Source organism: Oncorhynchus kisutch, unplaced genomic scaffold, assembly GCF_002021735.2.
Source record: "Oncorhynchus kisutch isolate 150728-3 unplaced genomic scaffold, Okis_V2 Okis04b-Okis11a_hom, whole genome shotgun sequence".
NCBI lineage: Eukaryota > Metazoa > Chordata > Actinopteri > Salmoniformes > Salmonidae > Oncorhynchus > Oncorhynchus kisutch.
In genome coordinates, this window is record NW_022261981.1 from 1,047,597 (window position 1) to 1,067,658 (window position 20,062).

Below are 20,062 nucleotides of genomic sequence, written 5' to 3' on the forward strand. Positions count from 1 at the left end.
GTCACGTCCAGGACAACCTGCATCCCTTGGTTCTTCTCAGGGGCTCCTCCAGGACAACCCGCATCCCTTGGTTCTTCTCAGGGGCTCCTCCAGGACAACCCGCATCCCTTGGTTCTTCTCAGGGGCTCCTCCATTTGACTTCACCATATATACTCGCAAGTTCCACACATATGATGAAGCAGCATCACAGGCAGCCCAGATCTTGATTCTATATTTTGCAGGTTTAGACGGTATGTACTGCCTGAATGGGCAGCGGCCCCTAAATGGCATAAGCTGCTCATCAACAGTAACGTTGGGCCCGGGGTTGTAAAACAGGGGAAGGCGGTCCACCCATTTGTCCCACACTGACCTGATTGCAGCTAGCTTGTCTCTCTGCCGCCGAGCTGGTCTGGTGTCTCAGTTATTGAAACGGATAATCCTGTAAATAATGTGGAAGTTTTACAGAGACATTGTTGCACGGAAAAGTTATCTGCCTGTTTCTGCATCCCACAGGGATTCTGTGGATTCTCCATTGGATCTGAAAACACCAGCAAGGATAAGAACCTCCCCCCTAATTAAAAATAAATAAATAAACACACCTTCCCTCCAAATTAGTACAGTCCAGAATGATTTTCTGGATGGTTTCTGGGATGAACAGTTCAAAAGAAGACTATGTCCTGCACATGAGAAACCTCCATCCGCGTCGGCCCTGGTTGTATCTTTATCACATTGGCAACCACGAGGGACGGCCCTGGTTGTATCTTTATCACATTGGCAGCCATGAGGGGTGGTCCTGGGTGTATCTTTATCACATTGGCAGCCATGAGGGGTGGTCCTGGGTGTATCTTTATCACATTGGCAGTCATGAGGGGTGGTCCTGGGTGTATCTTTATCACATTGGCAGTCATGAGGGATGGTCCTGGGTGTATCTTTATCACATTGGCAGCCATGAGGGGTGGTCCTGGGTGTATCTTTATCACATTGGCAGTCATGAGGGATGGTCCTGGGTGTATCTTTATCACATTGGCAGCCATGAGGGGTGGTCCATTCCTTGGACAAGAAGACCATTCAATTTCACAATTATTTTGACATCCATATTTCTCCTCCTGTAGGTTGCTGACAGACTGGTCCTGGGTATGGTTGGCTGCTGACGGACTGGTCCTGGGTATGGTTGGCTGCTGATGGGCTGTTCCTGGGGCTGGTTTCTGAAGGGCTGGTCCTGGTTGCTGACGGGCTGGTCCTGGGGCTGGTTGCTGATGGGCTGGTTGGTTGCTGAAGGGCTGGTCCTGGGGCTGGTTGCTGATGGGCTGGTCCTGGGGCTGGTTGCTGACAGGCTGGTCCTGGTTGCTGACGGGCTGGTCCTGGGGCTGGTTGCTGACGGGCTGGTCCTGGGGCTGATTGCTGACGGGCTGGTCCTGGGGCTGGTTGCTGACGGGCTGGTCCTCGGGCTGATTGCTGACGGGCTGGTCCTGGTTGCTGATGGGCTGGTCCTGGTTGCTGACGGGCTGGTCCTGGGGCTGGTTGCTGACGGGCTGGTCCTGGGGCTGGTTGCTGACTTGCTGGTCCTGGGGCTGGCTGAGGGTCAATCTCATCCTATTCTTCCAACTCACTGTCAAACTCTGAATTGACAGAGACATGATCCTCATATTCTGAAAATGCTTCATCTTCCAAAGTGGAAAACACTCTTTCCACACCAGCTTCTCTCTCTGCAAAAATTATTTTGAAGTCTCTCTGAGCAGAGATTATTTTTGCCTTACTGATTCATTGTGGTAAGGAGCCACACATGCAAAGCTATTTCTCTGTTGTGTACCTCACCCAATTTGCACCTGGCTGGGGGAGAGTTTGGAAAAATGTTTTTTTTTGTACAATGTATCGAAATAATATATTGAAATAATATATTGTAATAATATATTGTAATAATATAATGTAATAATATATTGAAATAATATAATGTAATAATATATTGTAATAATATATTGTAATAATATAATGTAATAATATATTGTAATAATATATTGTAATAATATATTGTAATAATATAATGTAATAATATATTGTAATAATATAATGTAATAATATACTGTAATAATATAATGTAATAATATAATGTAATAATATATTGTAATAATGTAATAATATATTGTAATAATATAATGTAATAATATAATGTAATGTAATAATATAATGTAATAATATATTGTAATAATATATTGTAATAATATAATGTAATAATATATTGTAATAATATAATGTAATAATATAATGTAATAATATATTGTAATAATATAATGTAATAATATAATGTAATGTAATAATATAATGTAATAATATATTGTAATAATATAATGTAATAATATATTGTAATAATATAATGTAATAATATAATGTAATGTAATAATATAATGTAATAATATATTGTAATAATATAATGTAATAATATATTGTAATAATATAATGTAATAATATATTGTAATAATATATTGTAATAATATAATGTAATAATATGTAATGTAATATAATGTAATATATTATAATATATGTAATAATATATTGTAATATATAATGTAATAATATATTGTAATAATATAATGTAATAATATATTGTAATAATATATTGTAATAATATAATGTAATATATTGTAATATATTGTATAATAATGTAATAATATATTGTAATATATATTGTAATAATATAATGTAATAATATATTGTAATAATATAATGTAATAATATATTGTAATAATATATTGTAATAATATAATGTAATAACATATTGTAATAATATATTGTAATAATATATTGTAATAATATATTGTAATAATATATTGTAATAATATAATGTAATAATATATTGTAATAATATAATGTAATAATATATTGTAATAATATATTGTAATAATATAATGTAATAACATATTGTATAATATATTGTAATAATATATTGTAATAATATAATGTAATAATATAATGTAATAATATAATGTAATAATATACTGTAATAACATGGTGCAGGTTCCCGCAAGACTTGCCAAGTGAAAGGTTAAATAAAATCAATACAATAAATAAAACCTGTATTGTGTAGTTTCACAGTGGGCACTCAATGAAAAGCTGTTCTTTTACATGTTCTTCACAGAAAATGAGCCAAGGCCAAAGAGTCCAGATTGAAAAAAATCATTCATTGCATTTTTCATTTAGTAAACACTGAAAATGGGCCCCACAGACCTCAACACCACACAAGGGTTAAGAAAAAACAGGAGCACCCACAACTTTTCATGTTAGAAATTTCCAGACAGACATGGCCAATGTTAGCGTGGGTGTTGTAGAGGGTTTTGGGATTAACACGCATCAAGATGACGACATAAAATGACGTTAGTGACAAAAACATCACTAGGAATGGCATCCCAACTTTCTGTATCACACTAGTAGTAGTCAGGCAGGGCCAACGTGTTCTAAAAACACATGACAAGATGACATAAGGCTGGTTTACAGTAGATCTAAGGACTGTCTGTGGACAGTTGTCACATTCTAGTGGTCTACAGACATGTTGTTAGACCGAGTATAAACCAGTCTTTATGTGGGGCTGTTTAAGAGGGATGCTGGTGTACCAACCAACAAGAAGACGACAGAAAATAACTCATTCCAGCTCTGTATCTTGTTAGTAGTAGTCAGGGCCAATCTGGGGACCTGTGGGTGGTGGGCGTTGTAAACAATTTTCATTATGGACTGATTCTGCCACGTCTCCCCCCTACTCTCCACACACACACACACACACACACACACGTCGTCTCCCCCAGAGAGATGTGACCTCTTTATGTTGATGCCTCTAATGGCCTCCCATCAGACAGAGTAAAGAACGAGGCCTAATCTCCATATGGAAAATGAAGAGATTCAGAGGGTCTGTGTGAATGTGTGGTGAGGGGGAGTCAGACTACGATGTACACTAAAGGACTGGAGAAGTAGACCACTGCAGATCTTAGGACTATACAGTCAACACTCCAGCCAACACGGAGTGTTTCAATGGCCATATAAGGAAGTATAACTAAATAAGGAAGAATAACTAGTTGCTGTCTGTCTTTGTTGTGTATCACGATGTATTTTATAAGTAGGTGCTCTCTTACCCAGCTGCTTCAGACATACTACAAGTCATAGAAATAGAATAGAATAGAGATTCTATATCTTTGCTGTAGGTGGTTTCTTACCCAGCTCGATGCTTCGGCTTCTTCTCCAGAATCCCGTCTCTGGAGACCAGCTTGTTGAACACCAGGATACCAATCACCATGTTGACCTGTTCATAGAGAAGGACCACCTTCACATATATATATTCATATACCTGAGGGAAACCTGAATATATCTAGTCATAAACCTGAAGGAAACCTGAATATATACTGTATAGTCATGTACCTGAGGGAAACCTGAATATATTTAGTCATGTACCTGAGGGAAACCTGAATATATTTAGTCATAAACCTGAAGGAAACCTGAATATATTTAGTCATGTACCTGAGGGAAACCTGAATATATTTAGTCATATACCTGAGGGAATCTTGAATATATTTAGTCATATACCTGAGGGAAACCTGACTATATTTAGTCATATACCTGAGGGAAACTTTAATATATTTAGTCATATGGGGCTACCGGTTCAAAGCACTGGGCCAGTAACTGAAAGGTTGCCGGTTTGAATCCCAGAGACGAATGAAAATATATAACTAGTTACACTCCCTGATATTGACCTGTTTCCAGAGAAAAGCAGTGTAACTGGTGAGAATCAGCCTGGCTCTCCCACTCACCAACACAACTCCATTACACTAAGAGGACACTGTCAAGGTCTGAAGGGAGACATTTTCATAGAGGGGGAACAAGACAGGATTGGGGTCACTTCCATTTCAATAAAGGAAGTAAACAGACATTTGGATTCCAACTTCAATCCTCCTAATGGAATGGACCTCAGCCCTGGAATAAGGTGAGGGAACAATGTCACATCTAAAGACACTTAGCTGCATTAGTATGTCAATAAGATGTTATTATCCTTGTGAAATACAAAAGGGGATTGACATCATTAGTGTACCGTACACATTCTGTCTCTCCTCTATTCTGATCTCTCTCCTCTAGTATGATCTCTCTCCTCTATTCTGATCTCTCTATATAATGATCTCTCTATATTATGATCTCTCTATATAATGATCTCTCTATATAATGATCTCTCTATATAATGATCTCTCTATATTATGATCTCTCTATATTATGATCTCTCTATATTATGATCTCTCTATATAATGATCTCTCTATATTATGATCTCTCTATATTATGATCTCTCTATATTATGATCTCTCTATATAATGATCTCTCTATATAATGATCTCTCTATATAATGATCTCTCTATATAATGATCTCTCTATATTATGATCTCTCTATATTATGATCTCTCTATATTATGATCTCTCTATATTATGATCTCTCTATATTATGATCTCTCTATATTATGATCTCTCTATATTATGATCTCTCTATATTATGATCTCTCTATATTATGATCTCTCTATATTATGATCTCTCTATATTATGATATCTCTCCTCTATTCTTCCTCTCCTCTGTTGTAAAGTGACATCTAGGGCTGTATGACTTACTCATGGCACTGACATTACATGTACTAACTCGCAAGACCTGACCTCTATGTTCCCCTCAATCCAACACCAGAGCCTTCAGGGAGGCTTTGTCTGTCTGACAGCAGCTGCTGTTATTTTACAAAGCACAAGCACCTCCTTAGACAAACAGTAACTCAAACACTAACACCAGATTTGCAATAATTGCCCCTTGTGGGATAAATCACATATTTTGAATATAATTTAATCAGTGCTTACTGCTTTGATGAAAAATGTCAAGATTTTGGAAGGAGGCTACACTCTTAGCAAAAAGGCTAGTCCCATAGGATCAATTTTCCTTTTTGGTTCCAGGTAGAACCCTTTTTGGTTCCAGGTAGAACCTTCTGCAGAAAGGTTTTTTCAATGGAATCCAAAAGGGTTCTTCAAAGGGTTCTCCTATGGGCACAGCCCCAAAAACCTTTTAGGGCCTAGATAGCACCTTTTTTTCTAAGAGTGTAGACAGTGATTGCAGTAAATATTAAGAATTGACCTTTCTTTCAACACTTCCAGTTTTACAAAATGTACATTTACAACAATAACCAACAAGGCAACAAATGAGTAGCCTATGTTTTATATGTGATAGTATGTGCAGTATGTACTGTATGTACTGTATGCTCATCCTGCCTGTAAACCAATATTATGTATGGGATAATTAAGACACCTTCAACCTTGAATAGAACTTAACCTAAACATACAATGATACTGCAAGCCTTCTCCCTTAGGCACTGTAATACTATAATACATACTTTAATCTACAATACTGTAATACTATAATGCATACTTTAATGAGCAGTAATGTAATACTATAAAACATACTTTAATGAGCAGTAATGTAATACTATAATACATACTTTAATCTACAGTACCGTAATACTATAAAACACACTGTAATCAGCAGTACTGTAATACTATAATATGTACTTTAATCAGCAGTAGTATAATACTATAATATGTACTTTAATCAGCAGTAGTATAATACTATAAAACACACTGTAATCAGCAGTACTGTAATAATAAATACACACTGTAATCAGCAGTACTATAATACTATAATATGTACTTTAATCAGCAGTACTGTAATACTATAAAACACACTGTAATCAGCAGTACTGTAATAATAAATACACACTGTAATCAGCAGTACTATAATACTATAATATGTACTTTAATCAGCAGTAGTATAATACTATAATATGTACTTTAATCAGCAGTAGTATATACTATAATACATACCAGAACCACTGCTGCTGCCGGTCCAACAAAGGCATACAGGAGACCACCTTCTAGAGATAGCCAGCAGCTGTAGAGAGAGGATGAGAGGAAAGGAGGAGAGGAAAAGAGAGGAGAGGAGCAGAGAGGAGAAGAGCAGAGAGGAGAAGAGAGAAGAGGAGAAGAGAAGAGAAGAGAAGAGAAGAGTGGAGTGAGAGATAGAGAAGAGAAGAGAAGAGAAGAGAAGAGAGAGAAGAGAAGAGAAGAGAAGAGAAGAGAAGAGAAGAGAAGAGAAGAGAAGAGAAGAGAAGAGAAGAGAAGAGAAGAGAAGAGAAGAGAAGAGAAGAGAAGAGAAGAGAAGAGAAGAGAAGAGAAGAGAAGAGAAGAGAAGAGAAGAGAAGAGAAGAGAAGAGAAGAGAAGAGAAGAGAAGAGAAGAGAAGAGAAGAGAAGAGAAGAGAAGAGAAGAGAAGAGAAGAGAAGAGAAGAGAAGAGAAGAGGATTGGATTGGATAAGAGCGGAGAGGAGAAGAGGAGACATCAGCTAGCGAACCAACTCCCACAAAGAAATGAAACCCCAGAATCACATCAACTTAATGGTGCACAGCTGCATACAGTTGTGTTATCCTCCAGTGTCAAGGGAGTACAGGCATATGCTGTGGTTCTGCTCCAGAAAGTTTTACTGGGGAATAAAATGCTAACGAGAGTTTTAAAACATGGTTTATGTACTAGTATTCAGCTGGGACACAACTCAGGACGAGATGGGGGTTTGTCACAATCTTTTAAAATGCCCACTGGGGTTGTCTTGGGGGTTTGTCAGGTTTGTAGGGTTCACCCTAGCCTAACCAAGTTTTCACATTTGTGTTTTTTCTTCAGAAATCATTGCATGTGGGTACATTCATGTGTGTTTAATATATTATTGCTCTCAGATTTTTTTAATTCACAGATTTTAGATGTGAAATAAAACAATATTTCTTTGCAAAACGCTATATATATCCACTGTTTAGATGGAATGCAATATTTTTAACTGTGATATGTTGTTGTCCCAACCAGCTATCTTAGGATGAATGCACCACCAGTAAGTCTCTCTGCATAACAGCATCTGCTTAATCACTAAAATGTCAAATGTAAATGTTTTGCATATACACTACCGTTCAATATAGACAGTGATAACCATGAGCAAATGCCACATGCTATACATTATAATCTTTACTAAAATATCAGAACTACCAAGGTGACACATAGGTAGAAAGAAGTGAGAAAAACACATACTATTGGGGTGTCCCATAGCCTTTTGCTTTGGTGAATCCCATTGAGACGGCAACCACCAAGGCAGGTAATCCTGAAAAAGACAAGAACGAACACATGAACAATAAGACAGGTAGTTCTGAATGCTTGTTTCATTGTGCCGTACAGCCGTCATGCAGAATGTCATACAGAATGTCATACAGCCGTCATACAGAATGTCATACAGAATGTCATACAGCCGTCATGCAGAATGTCATACAGAATGTCATACAGCCGTCATACAGAATGTCATACAGCCGTCATGCAGAATGTCATACAGAATGTCATACAGCCGTCATGCAGAATGTCATACAGAATGTCATACAGCCATCATACAGAATGTCATACAGAATGTCATACAGAATGTCATACAGAATGTCATACAGAATGTCATACAGCCATCATACAGAATGTCATACAGAATGTCATACAGAATGTCATACAGGATGTCATACAGAATGTCATACAGCCGTCATACAGCCGTCATGCAGCCGTCATACAGCCGTCATGCAGAATGTAATACAGAATGTCATACAGAATGTCATACAGAATGTCATACAGCCGTCATGCAGAATGTCATACAGAATGTCATACAGCCGTCATACAGCCATCATACAGAATGTCATACAGCCGTCATACAGCCATCATACAGAATGTCATACAGCCGTCATACAGAATGTCATACAGAATGTCATACAGCCGTCATACAGAATGTCATACAGCCGTCATACAGAATGTCATACAGAATGTCATACAGCCGTCATACAGAATGTCATCCAGAATGTGATACAGAATGTGATACAGAATGTCATACAGAATGTCATACAGCCGTCATACAGAATGTCATCCAGAATGTCATCCAGAATGTCATACAGAATGTCATACAGAATGTCATACAGCCGTCATACAGAATGTCATCCAGAATGTCATACAGAATGTCATACAGCCATCATACAGAATATCATACAGAATGTCATACAGCCGTCATCCAGAATGTCATCCAGAATGTCATCCAGAATGTCATCCAGAATGTCATCCAGAATGTCATCCAGAATGTGCAGGTTAACTATCTCCTTCATCATTAGCTCCATAGAGGCAGTGTTCTGCAGATAGAACTCCAGTCAAGATAAGAAGCTTAGTGTATTTAAAGATAGAATCCTTAGTTGCTAGATCAATTTTTTGTTTTATAAATGAATGATATATACCCATTGATTCTTGAAGAATATAACTTATAAATGCCTCATGAGCTTAGTTCAACTGTCGTACCCCGTCAGAACCACGAATATAAGTATGATTTACCCCAATGTTTGTACAAAATGTAAATGTAAACAAACACTGTATAGCCTCAGAAAATGATTCCGTTTACTAATTCAAACAGCAGTTTCCGTAATGTAGTGGTTATCACGTTTGCCTCACACGAGAAAGGTCCCCGGTGCAAAAACACATTTCTCTGATACATACGAGAATCACCTGATTTGTAACAGAGAATGCTGCTTTTCTTGAATACCTCATTATGGGAATTACATGCAAAGAATATCAGTGAAATTCTTATTACTCCTTGTAGATTCTTGAACTCTCAGTTTCAGTAGAGTCGAGTGCTTTTCATGCTTGACTCACACAAGATATGTCTCCAGTTCAAAACTGGGTCCACAAGAGATATCTGACACGTGAGAAGTACCTGATTTGTAACAGAGAACTGCTTTTCATGAATGCCTCATAATGGGGGTAAATTTAAATGCAAAGAATATCAGTAAAATACAGTTAGCTCCTTGTAGCTGCTTCTGCCAGCAGTTTCCGTAGTGTAGTGGTTATGATGGTCGCCCCACACGAGAAATGTCCCCGGTTAAATACACTTTTATTAAACTAGGCAAGTCAGTTAAGAACAAATTCATATTTACAATGACGGCCTACCGGGGAACAGTGAGTTAACTGCCTTGTTCAGGAGCTGAACGACAGATTTTTACCTTGTCAGCTCAGGGATTCGATCAAGCAACCTTCTGGTTACTGACACAATGCTCTAACCACTAGGCTACCTGCTGGTTATTGGCCCAACGCTCTAACCACTAGGCTACCTGCTGGTTACTGGCCCAACGCTCTAACCACTAGGCTACCTGCTGGTTACTGGTCCAATGCTCTAACCACTAGGCTACCTGCTGGTTACTGGCCCAACGCTCTAACCACTAGGCTACCTGCTGGTTACTGGCCCAATGCTCTAACCACTAGGCTACCTGCTGGTTACTGGCCCAACACTCTAACCACTAAATCAAAACAAGTCAAATCAAATTTATTTATATAGCCCTTCGTACATCAGCTGATATCTCAAAGTGCTGTACAGAAACCCAGCCTAAAACCCCAAACAGCAAGCAATGCAGGTGTAGAAGCACTAGGCTACCTGCTGGTTACTGACACAACGCTCTAACCACTAGGCTACCTGCTGGTTACTGACACAATGCTCTAACCACTAGGCTACCTGCTGGTTACTGACACAACGCTCTAACCACTAGGCTACCTGCTGGTTACTGACACAACGCTCTAACCACTAGGCTACCTGCTGGTTACTGACACAACGCTCTAACCACTAGGCTACCTGCTGTTTACTGACACAACGCTCTAACCACTAGGCTACCTGCCGCCCCAAAAACTATATTTTATAACTTGAGTTCATGGAGGGTCAGTCCTTACATCCGTAGATACATCTATGCATTTGAATGTGGTTACATTTCTTCAGGCCCGTCACTCAACTTTCTTTTTCCAAAACAGAGGAGGGGTGACCACTTTGTTGTTGTTTCAATGTGGGATTCTAGCTTTAAGAGCAGTGCTACCTACACACACAGTAACACAATGAAAACAATCCCTATGAGAGACTACAGTGGGTCTCTCCCTCTAGGACATGGGAATTGTTCCACCTCTACACCACCTGGATCTCTGTTATGGATTGTTGCAGTCCATCCTGGAATATAAACACCTTCCCTCTCGGCATGGCCCGGGAAAAAACACACACACACACACACACACACACACACACACACACACACACACACACACACACACACACACACACACACACACACACACACACACACACACACACACACACACACACACACACACACACACACACACACACACACACACACACACACACACACAGAGTCTGGGAGGGATTTACTGATGCAGTCACATTTCCTGGAGGTGGGGGCAGAGACCTTGTGGTCGTCCACTTGTCTCTCCCAGTACTGAAGAGGTAAATGGGCCTCTAATGTACGGCGCTATGGCATAAATCACGTAGCCTCCAGAGCTCTGATCTACACACACGTTCATGTAAACACACGCTAAGCACACACACCAACGTTGCTTGATTTACTGTAAAAAAAAAAAGCTAATATTTACAATCTGAACAAGATGAGAAAATCAATTCCTACTTTAAACTATAAACCCCACAGAGATAACTGTTGACTCATACTTTCATAGAAAACAAACCCATGACAGTATCGTATCCTCACAGAGCTGCTACAATGGATGAGTCTACAGAGCTGCTACAATGGATGAGTCTACAAAGATGCTACACTGGATGAGTCTACAGAGCTGCTACAATGGATGAGTCTACAAAGATGCTACACTGGATGAGTCTACAGAGCTGCTACAATGGATGAGTCTGCAGAGATGCTACAATGGATGAGTCTACAGAGATGTTACAATGGATGAGTCTACAGAGATGCTACAATGGATGAGTCTACAGAGATGCTACAATGGATACGTCTACAGAGATGCTACAATGGATGAGTTTACTGTCATTTGTTCTCAGAGACATCCTCTCATATTAAGTTCTGTGCAGTTGCAGGACAGAAAATACAGCACAGATACAACTCATCTATTTTCTTCTCGCCTAACATGACCATACAACATCTAACCTTCTAACATCGACCAAGACCACATGATTTTATCATTTACATTTAGACTGTCTATATATATCAGCCTTTACCTATTCACCTCTCTCTCTCTCTCTCTCTCTCTCTGTCTCTCTCTCTGTCTCTCTCTGTCTCTCTCTCTCTCTCTGTCTCTCTCTCTCTCTCTGTCTCTCTCTCTCTCTCTCTCTCTCTCTCTATTCAATTTCAATTTGCTTTATCGGTAACATTGTCCCTATTGTAGTTCGGCCTAGAACTGCAATGACGAATGAAGAGAGAGAGTCGTGTTTGTTGCTAGGTAACAGGAGGAATGAGTGTGTGGGCTCTTTCGTAATCAATTGGATTCTTAATAGAGATTTGGGAAGTGTCTTTGCTGTAAGTAAGAGGTCCTTGGATGAGACGTCCGTAGAGGTCTTCACAGACCCACCTGTACCCGAATACCTGAGACCTGATCCGGGACCAGAGCCTGTCTGGATCCAGAATTCTAAATACTGTCGGATCTGATATGAATGTCATGGGTCTCTGGTATGTGTCATTTTAACTGATTTGTCCAGAAGGACCCATACAGATCAGAACACGACTGCTGCAGTAGAGACAGAGAGAAATGGTATAATTTATGCTGCTGCTCTTTGCTTTTCACGAGAGGGGCGCATGTAGCATGTTGTTGTTGTTGGCCAATCAGAAGTCATCAAAGCGGCAATAGGCTACAGTCATAGAGCCTCTGTGTGGCACAAACGTTAGGAGATATCTAATCAATGGAAGATGTCATTAAAATGATGGAATCAACATATGTTAATTCAACATCAACATATGTTAAAATGGAGTGTTTCTATGATTTGTAGTAAAGAAGATACAGGAAGATAAGTGTTTCCAATGACACCATCCGTGTGCATCTTGTAATTTTACTTCGCCTTCTAATTGGTTGGTCACTGGAAACACCTATCTTCTTTTTTTTACTACAAAATAAAGAAACACACCATTTTCACATGTTGATGTTGGGGATGATGAAGATTAAAAAATGGTAAAAATGTTTTAATTTCCCTTCAAAGGAAAAGGACAGGCTACAACGACCCAGAGCCAACAGGTAGCCTGCTACATTATATTCTGAATGGAGTTGTTGTTTGTAGGAAGAGAAAGTGCATGCAGCCTCAGTTAGCCTAGCTAGCTAGCTTAACTAGCTTCTCCCTGTTTGATGCAGCCAAGACAGATACTACGTCATCATATTGGATGATAATTAGCCTAGCTAGCTAGCTTAACTAGCTTCTCCCTGTTTGATGCAGCCAAGACAGATACTACGTCATCATATTGGATGATAATTAGCCTAGCTAGCTAGCTTAACTAGCTTCTCCCCTGTTTGATGCAGCCAAGACAGATACTACGTCATCATATTGGATGATAATTAGCCTAGCTAGCTAGCTTAACTAGCTTCTCCCTGTTTGATGCAGTCAAGACAGATACTACATCATCATATTGGATGATAATTAGCCTAGCTAGCTAGCTTAAGTAGCTTCTCCCTGTTTGATGCAGTCAAGACAGATACTACATCATCATATTGGATGATAATTAGCCTAGCTAGCTAGCTTAACTAGCTTCTCCCTGTTTGATGCAGTCAAGACAGATCTACATCATCATATTGGATGATAATTAGCCTAGCTAGCTAGCTTAACTAGCTTCTCCTGTTTGATTGCAGTCAAGACAGATACTACGTCAATCATATTGGATGATAATTAGCCTAGCTACCTAGCTATTAGTCTACTACAAAGCGAGAGTTGGCTTGGTTGGTTGAGGTATCTCATCTCTCCCCTCCCTCCTCCCTGTTCCTGTGTCACTTGCTCACACTCACAGTAGTCTACACACACAGCCAGGCCCCTGCTACAGAGTCATCACCTCACTCTCTCCTCCTCCTCTCACAGTAGCCTACACATAGAGCCCGGTCCCTGCTACAGCATCACTCTCTCTCCCTCCACTCACAGTAGCCTACACATAGAGCTCGGTCCCTGCTACAGCATCACCTCCTCTCCCTCCACTCACAGTAGCCTACACACACAGCCCAGCCCCTGCTAGAGCATCACCTCTCTCCCTCCTCTCACAGTAGCCTACACACCAAGCAACGGCCCCTGCTAGAGAGTCATCTCTCTCTCTCCCTCCTCTCACAGTAGTCTACACACACAGCACAGCCCCTGCTAGAGTCTCTCTCTCTCTCCCTCCTCTCACAGTATCTACACACACAGCACAGCCCCCTGCTAGAGAGTCACCTCTCTCTCTCACTCCTCTCACAGTAGTCTACACACACAGCCCGGCCCCTGCTAGAGCATCACTGTATACTGGTAGTCCATTCCTCTCTCTCTCTCCTCTCTCTCTCTCTCTCCTTCTCTCTCACTCTCTCTCACTCTCTCTTCTCTCTCGCTCCTCACTTCTCTCTCTCCCCTCTCCTCTCTCTCTCTTCTCTTCTCTCTCTATCTCTCTCTCCCTCTCTCCCTCTCTCTCTCTCTCTCTCTCTCTCTCTCTCTCTCTCTCTCTCTCTCTGTGGCCTGATGTATATCTATATAGACATACTTAATAATAATCATACATACACTACTTTCCTTTATGACTCTCGTTTAGCTAGCTGTACCCTGAAAAAAACAACAACAACAAGACAAGCCTCGCTGTGCTAAAACACTGCAGAGGCCTTGGTAAATCCTAGCTATCAGCTACAGATCCCTAGGAGAGTTGGAATGGAGGGAGCACATCAGCACTGCAACACAGAACCTAGCTGACAGGAGGACGACAGAGACAACAACATCCCAGATGAAGAGAGAGCGAGAGAGAGAGAGAGAGAGAGAGAGAGAGAGAGAGAGAGAGAGAGGAGAGAGAGAGAGAGGAGAGATAAGGGAGGGGCAGAGAGATAAATAGACACATTAAAGAAACAGAGCTACGAACCAATAGAGAGAGACAAGACATTTCAGAGTCATGACCCATGAGACAGAGACACTCACCCCATCCCAGACAGAGACACTCACCCCATCCCAGACAGAGACACTCTCCCCATCCCAGACAGAGACACTCACCCCATCCCAGACAGAGGGAACCTCTTCCTGATGAGCCTGGTGCGGACCTTCCCAGTAACGGCCATGTAGGACTGCCAAGCCTCCGTCAGGACCCAGCAGAACGACGCCAGAAAGAAGAAGTGAAGGAAGGCTGTTGTCATGGTACAGACACCCTGTTCATGACCAAGAAAAGGGACAATGAGGTTCTGGATGGTAAAACCTTGTGAAGAACATGAGTGAGCGGGACAGCAATGGCCAATAACATCAACTTCATAGACCAGTATTCACAAAGCGTCTCAGAGTGGGATAGCTGATATAGGATCCGTTTGATCTTTTAGATAATAATGAATTACGTATATGGATGAGGAGGACCTGATCCTAGATCAGCACATACGAGCCTAAGATTATTAGAAGAATTGACTGTGTCAATTCTGTGATTCCCATAATGCACCACAGTTTGATCACATAAAAGCAGTCAGAAAAGCATCGAGTGTCGTATAACTATTCTACTCAGGTATAAAACACAGTAGGTCTGAACTGCAAATATAAAGCTTCTGCTAAATGGTATATTGGTTAGTTAGACAAATACATTTTATAATGGGACCCTGTCTCTAACAGTAATGGGACCCTGTCTCTAACAGTAATAGTACCCTGTCTCTAACAGTAATGGTACCCTGTCTCTAACAGTAATGGGACCCTGTCTCTAACAGTAATGGTACCCTGTCCTGAACAGTAATGGTACCCTGTCCTGAACAGTAATGGTACCCTGTCTCTAACAGTAATGGTACCCTGTCTCTAACAGTAATGGTACCCTGTCCTGAACAGTAATGGTACCCTGTCTCTAACAGTAATGGTACCCTGTCCTGAACAGTAATGGTACCCTGTCTCTAACAGTAATGGGACCCTGTCTCTAACAGTAATGGTACCCTGTCCTGAACAGTAATAGTACCCTGTCTCTAGCAGTAATAGTACCCTGTCTCTAACAGTAATGGTACCCTGTCTCTAGCAGTAATGGTGCCCTGTCCAGAACAGTAATAGTACCCTGTCTCTAGCAGTAATAGTACCCTGTCTCTAACAGTAATGGTACCCTGTCTCTAACAGTAATGGTACCCTGTCTCTAACAGTAATGGTACCCTGTCTCTAACAGTAATGGGACCCTGTCTCTAACAGTAATAGTACCCTGTCTCTAACAGTAATGGAACCCTGTCTCTAACAGTAATGGTACCCTGTCTCTAACAGTAATGGTACCCTGTCTCTAACAGTAATGGGACCCTGTCTCTAACAGTAATGGGACCCTGTCTCTAACAGTAATGGTACCCTGTCCTGAACAGTAATGGTACCCTGTCTCTAACAGTAATGGTACCCTGTCTCTAACAGTAATAGTACCCTGTCTCTAACAGTAATGGTACCCTGTCTCTAACAGTAATGGGACCCTGTCTCTAACAGTAATGGGACCCTGTCTCTATCAGTAATGGGACCCTGTCTCTAACAGTAATGGGACCCTGTCTCTAACAGTAATGGTACCCTGTCTCTAACAGTAATGGTATCCTGTCTCTAACAGTAATGGTACCCTGTCCTGAACAGAAATGGTACCCTGTCTCTAACAGTAATGGTACCCTGTCTCTAACAGTAATGGTACCCTGTCTCTAACAGTAATAGTACCCTGTCTCTAACAGTAATGGTACCCTGTCTCTAACAGTAATGGGACCCTGTCTCTAACAGTAATGGTACCCTGTCCTGAACAGTAATGGTACCCTGTCCTGAACAGTAATGGTACCCTGTCTCTAACAGTAATGGTACCCTGTCTCTAACAGTAATGGTTACCCTGTCCTGAACAGTAATGGTACCCTGTCTCTAACAGTAATGGTACCCTGTCCTGAACAGTAATGGTACCCTGTCTCTAACAGTAATGGGACCCTGTCTCTAACAGTAATGGTACCCTGTCTCTAACAGTAATGGGACCCTGTCTCTAACAGTAATGGTACCCTGTCTCTAACAGTAATGGGACCCTGTCTCTAACAGTAATGGGACCCTGTCTCTAACAGTAATGGTACCCTGTCCTGAACAGTAATGGTACCCTGTCTCTAACAGTAATGGTACCCTGTCTCTAACAGTAATAGTACCCTGTCTCTAACAGTAATGGTACCCTGTCTCTAACAGTAATGGGACCCTGTCTCTAACAGTAATGGGACCCTGTCTCTAACAGTAATGGGACCCTGTCTCTAACAGTAATGGGACCCTGTCTCTAACAGTAATGGTACCCTGTCTCTAACAGTAATGGTATCCTGTCTCTAACAGTAATGGTACCCTGTCCTGAACAGAAATGGTACCCTGTCTCTAACAGTAATGGTACCCTGTCTCTAACAGTAATGGTACCCTGTCTCTAACAGTAATGGTACCCTGTCTCTAACAGTAATAGTACCCTGTCTCTAACAGTAATGGTACCCTGTCTCTAACAGTAATGGTACCCTGTCCTGAACAGTAATGGTACCCTGTCTCTAACAGTAATGGTACCCTGTCTCTAACAGTAATGGTACCCTGTCTCTAACAGTAATAGTACCCTGTCTCTAACAGTAATGGTACCCTGTCTCTAACAGTAATAGTACCCTGTCTCTAACAGTAATTAGTACCCTGTCTCTAATAGTAATGGTACCCTGTCTCTAACAGTAATGGTACCCTGTGTCATTACTGCTAGAGACAGGGTACTATTACTGTTCAGGACAGGGTACCATTACTGTTCAGGACAGGGTACCATTACTGTTCAGGACAGGGTACCGTGAAGCTTAAGTATGATTCCCAATCAGAGACAACGATGGACAGCTGTCCCTGATTGAGAACCATACCCGGCCAAAACATAGAAATAATGAAACATAGAAAACAAAACATAGAATGCCCACCCCACATCACACCCTGACCAAACCAAATAGAGAAATAAAATGGCTCTCTAAGGTCAGGGCGTGACAGGAAATCAATTATTTGGTCCCCACAAGGATAGCAATACAAAACTCTGTGTGTGTGTGTGTGTGTGTGTGTGTGTGTGTGTGTGTGTGTGTGTGTGTGTGTGTGTGTGTGTGTGTGTGCGTGCGTGCGCGCGCTTGTCCATCACTATTCTTCCTCTAAGCAGATAAAGCAACAGCCTGAATTTGCCCGTGAATCCATGAAAAAGAGGATCAGTGAATTAAGAAGTAGCCTTAATAAGCTTGGTGAAAGGGAAGTGACATGTACAGTGGGTAGTGAGAGGATTAAACTGATGTCAGTTCAGACACTCTATGGTTTCAGTACTTCCTGTTTTTGAGCTGTGGTAATCTGAGTGTTATTACACAAAGAAGGGGAAACAGTTGAGCATGTGTCAGCTCCTTCCAAATCCAAGACATCCACACTGTACTGTACTGTATAGTGATTAGATTAACATGCAACACATCCATCCTCTTGAATTAGAAAAGATACTTCATTCAAAAATGAAAAAAACTGCAGCCCCGTCACGTAGTTTGCTATTAAGCTGAGGGATGAGGCTGGAGATGCTTTCATTGAAATGACCAATGAACAGCAGGATATATTGCAGAGTGCACCTTTCATGTTGATGGAAGCCACTGGAGATACTGACTAACCCATGTTGATGGAAGCCACTGGAGATACTGACTAACCCATGTTGATGGAAGCCACTGGAGATACTGACTAACCCATGTTGATGGAAGCCACGGTAGATACTGACTAACCCATGTTGATGGAAGCCACTGGAGATACTGACTAACCCATGTTGATGGAAGCCACTGGAGATACTGACTAACCCATGTTGATGGAAGCCACTGGAGATACTGACTAACCCATGTTGATGGAAGCCACTGGAGATACTGACTAACCCATGTTGATGGAAGCCACTGGAGATACTGACTAACCCATGTTGATGGAAGCCACTGGAGATACTGACTAACCCATGTTGATGGAAGCCACTGGAGATACTGACTAACCCATGTTGATGGAAGCCACTGGAGATACTGACTAACCCATGTTGATGGAAGCCACTGGAGATACTGACTAACCCATGCTCAGGCCATGTGAGAAAATGAAGTGATGTTTACCCATGGCCAGGAGGGATTTTAATCACGCCTTTGTGGACGCGGCTGACAAATGTTTTCCCTGAATTCATGCACACACATAGTCCTCTTTTCAACTCTTATACAACTGCCTGCTTTAGAAAGAGATAGCGCACCAATATTATGCCACATGATCTCCCTATACCTCTCAGTTTGCATCACTATAATTTAAAATAGAGTCATGTTTTCTCAGTTCGAGGAGATGAGCACGAAGACATGCAATGTGTGTTTTTGGAATGAGGGTATGGAACCCATTCATATTTGTATTCATCTGTGTGTGTTTCCAATGCTCCTGTCCTTTTAGGTCATTTATTGGACTATGTGAAGGGCTCCCTCAAAACATAGACCTTGGTCTCAATGGGGCTCCCCTTGCCTAAATAAAGGTTAAAAGGTTAAAGGTTAAAATAAGGTTAAAATATATTAATAACCACATTTGTTTGGTGTGAGTCATGTCAGATGTATTTAGAAAGAAAATCTAAACAGAAAGACATTACCTTATTCAAAGTAATTAAAAAGAGATTGCTGTATTCTGATTTCCCCCAGGTGTGTGTGTGTGTAGTTGTGTGTGTGTAGTTGTGTGCGTGTAGTTGTGTGTGTGTAGTTGTGTGTGTGTAGTTGTGTGTGTGTGTGTGTAGTTGTGTGTGTGTGTGTGTGTGTGTAGTTGTGTGTGTGTGTAGTTGTGTGTGTGTGTGTGTGTGTGTAGTTGTGTGGTGTGTGTGTGTGTGTGTGTGTGTGTGTGTGTGTGTGTGTGTGTGTGTGTGTGTGTGTGTGTGTGTGTGTGTGTGTAGTTGTGTCTGTGCGTGCGTGCGTGCGTGCGTGCGTGTGTGTGTGTGTGTGTGTGTGTGTAGTTGTGTTTGTGTATGTTGCATAATGCTACGTTACATAAAGTCTCTTCCTCCTCCTCCTCCTCCTCCTTT

At 41.0% G+C, this 20,062-nt stretch overlaps 1 protein-coding gene across 1 annotated transcript in view; it reads right to left on the reverse strand.

The window, feature by feature from the left end:
• Positions 1–20,062, reverse strand: part of adgrb3 (adhesion G protein-coupled receptor B3) — a 396,998-nt gene that overhangs the window by 32,654 nt on the left and 344,282 nt on the right. Inside the window, 5 exon segments of the mRNA XM_031813016.1 lie at positions 4,179–4,264; positions 6,858–6,924; positions 8,103–8,172; positions 15,073–15,088; positions 15,090–15,224. Of these exon segments, the coding sequence (XP_031668876.1) occupies positions 4,179–4,264; positions 6,858–6,924; positions 8,103–8,172; positions 15,073–15,088; positions 15,090–15,224 (374 nt within the window).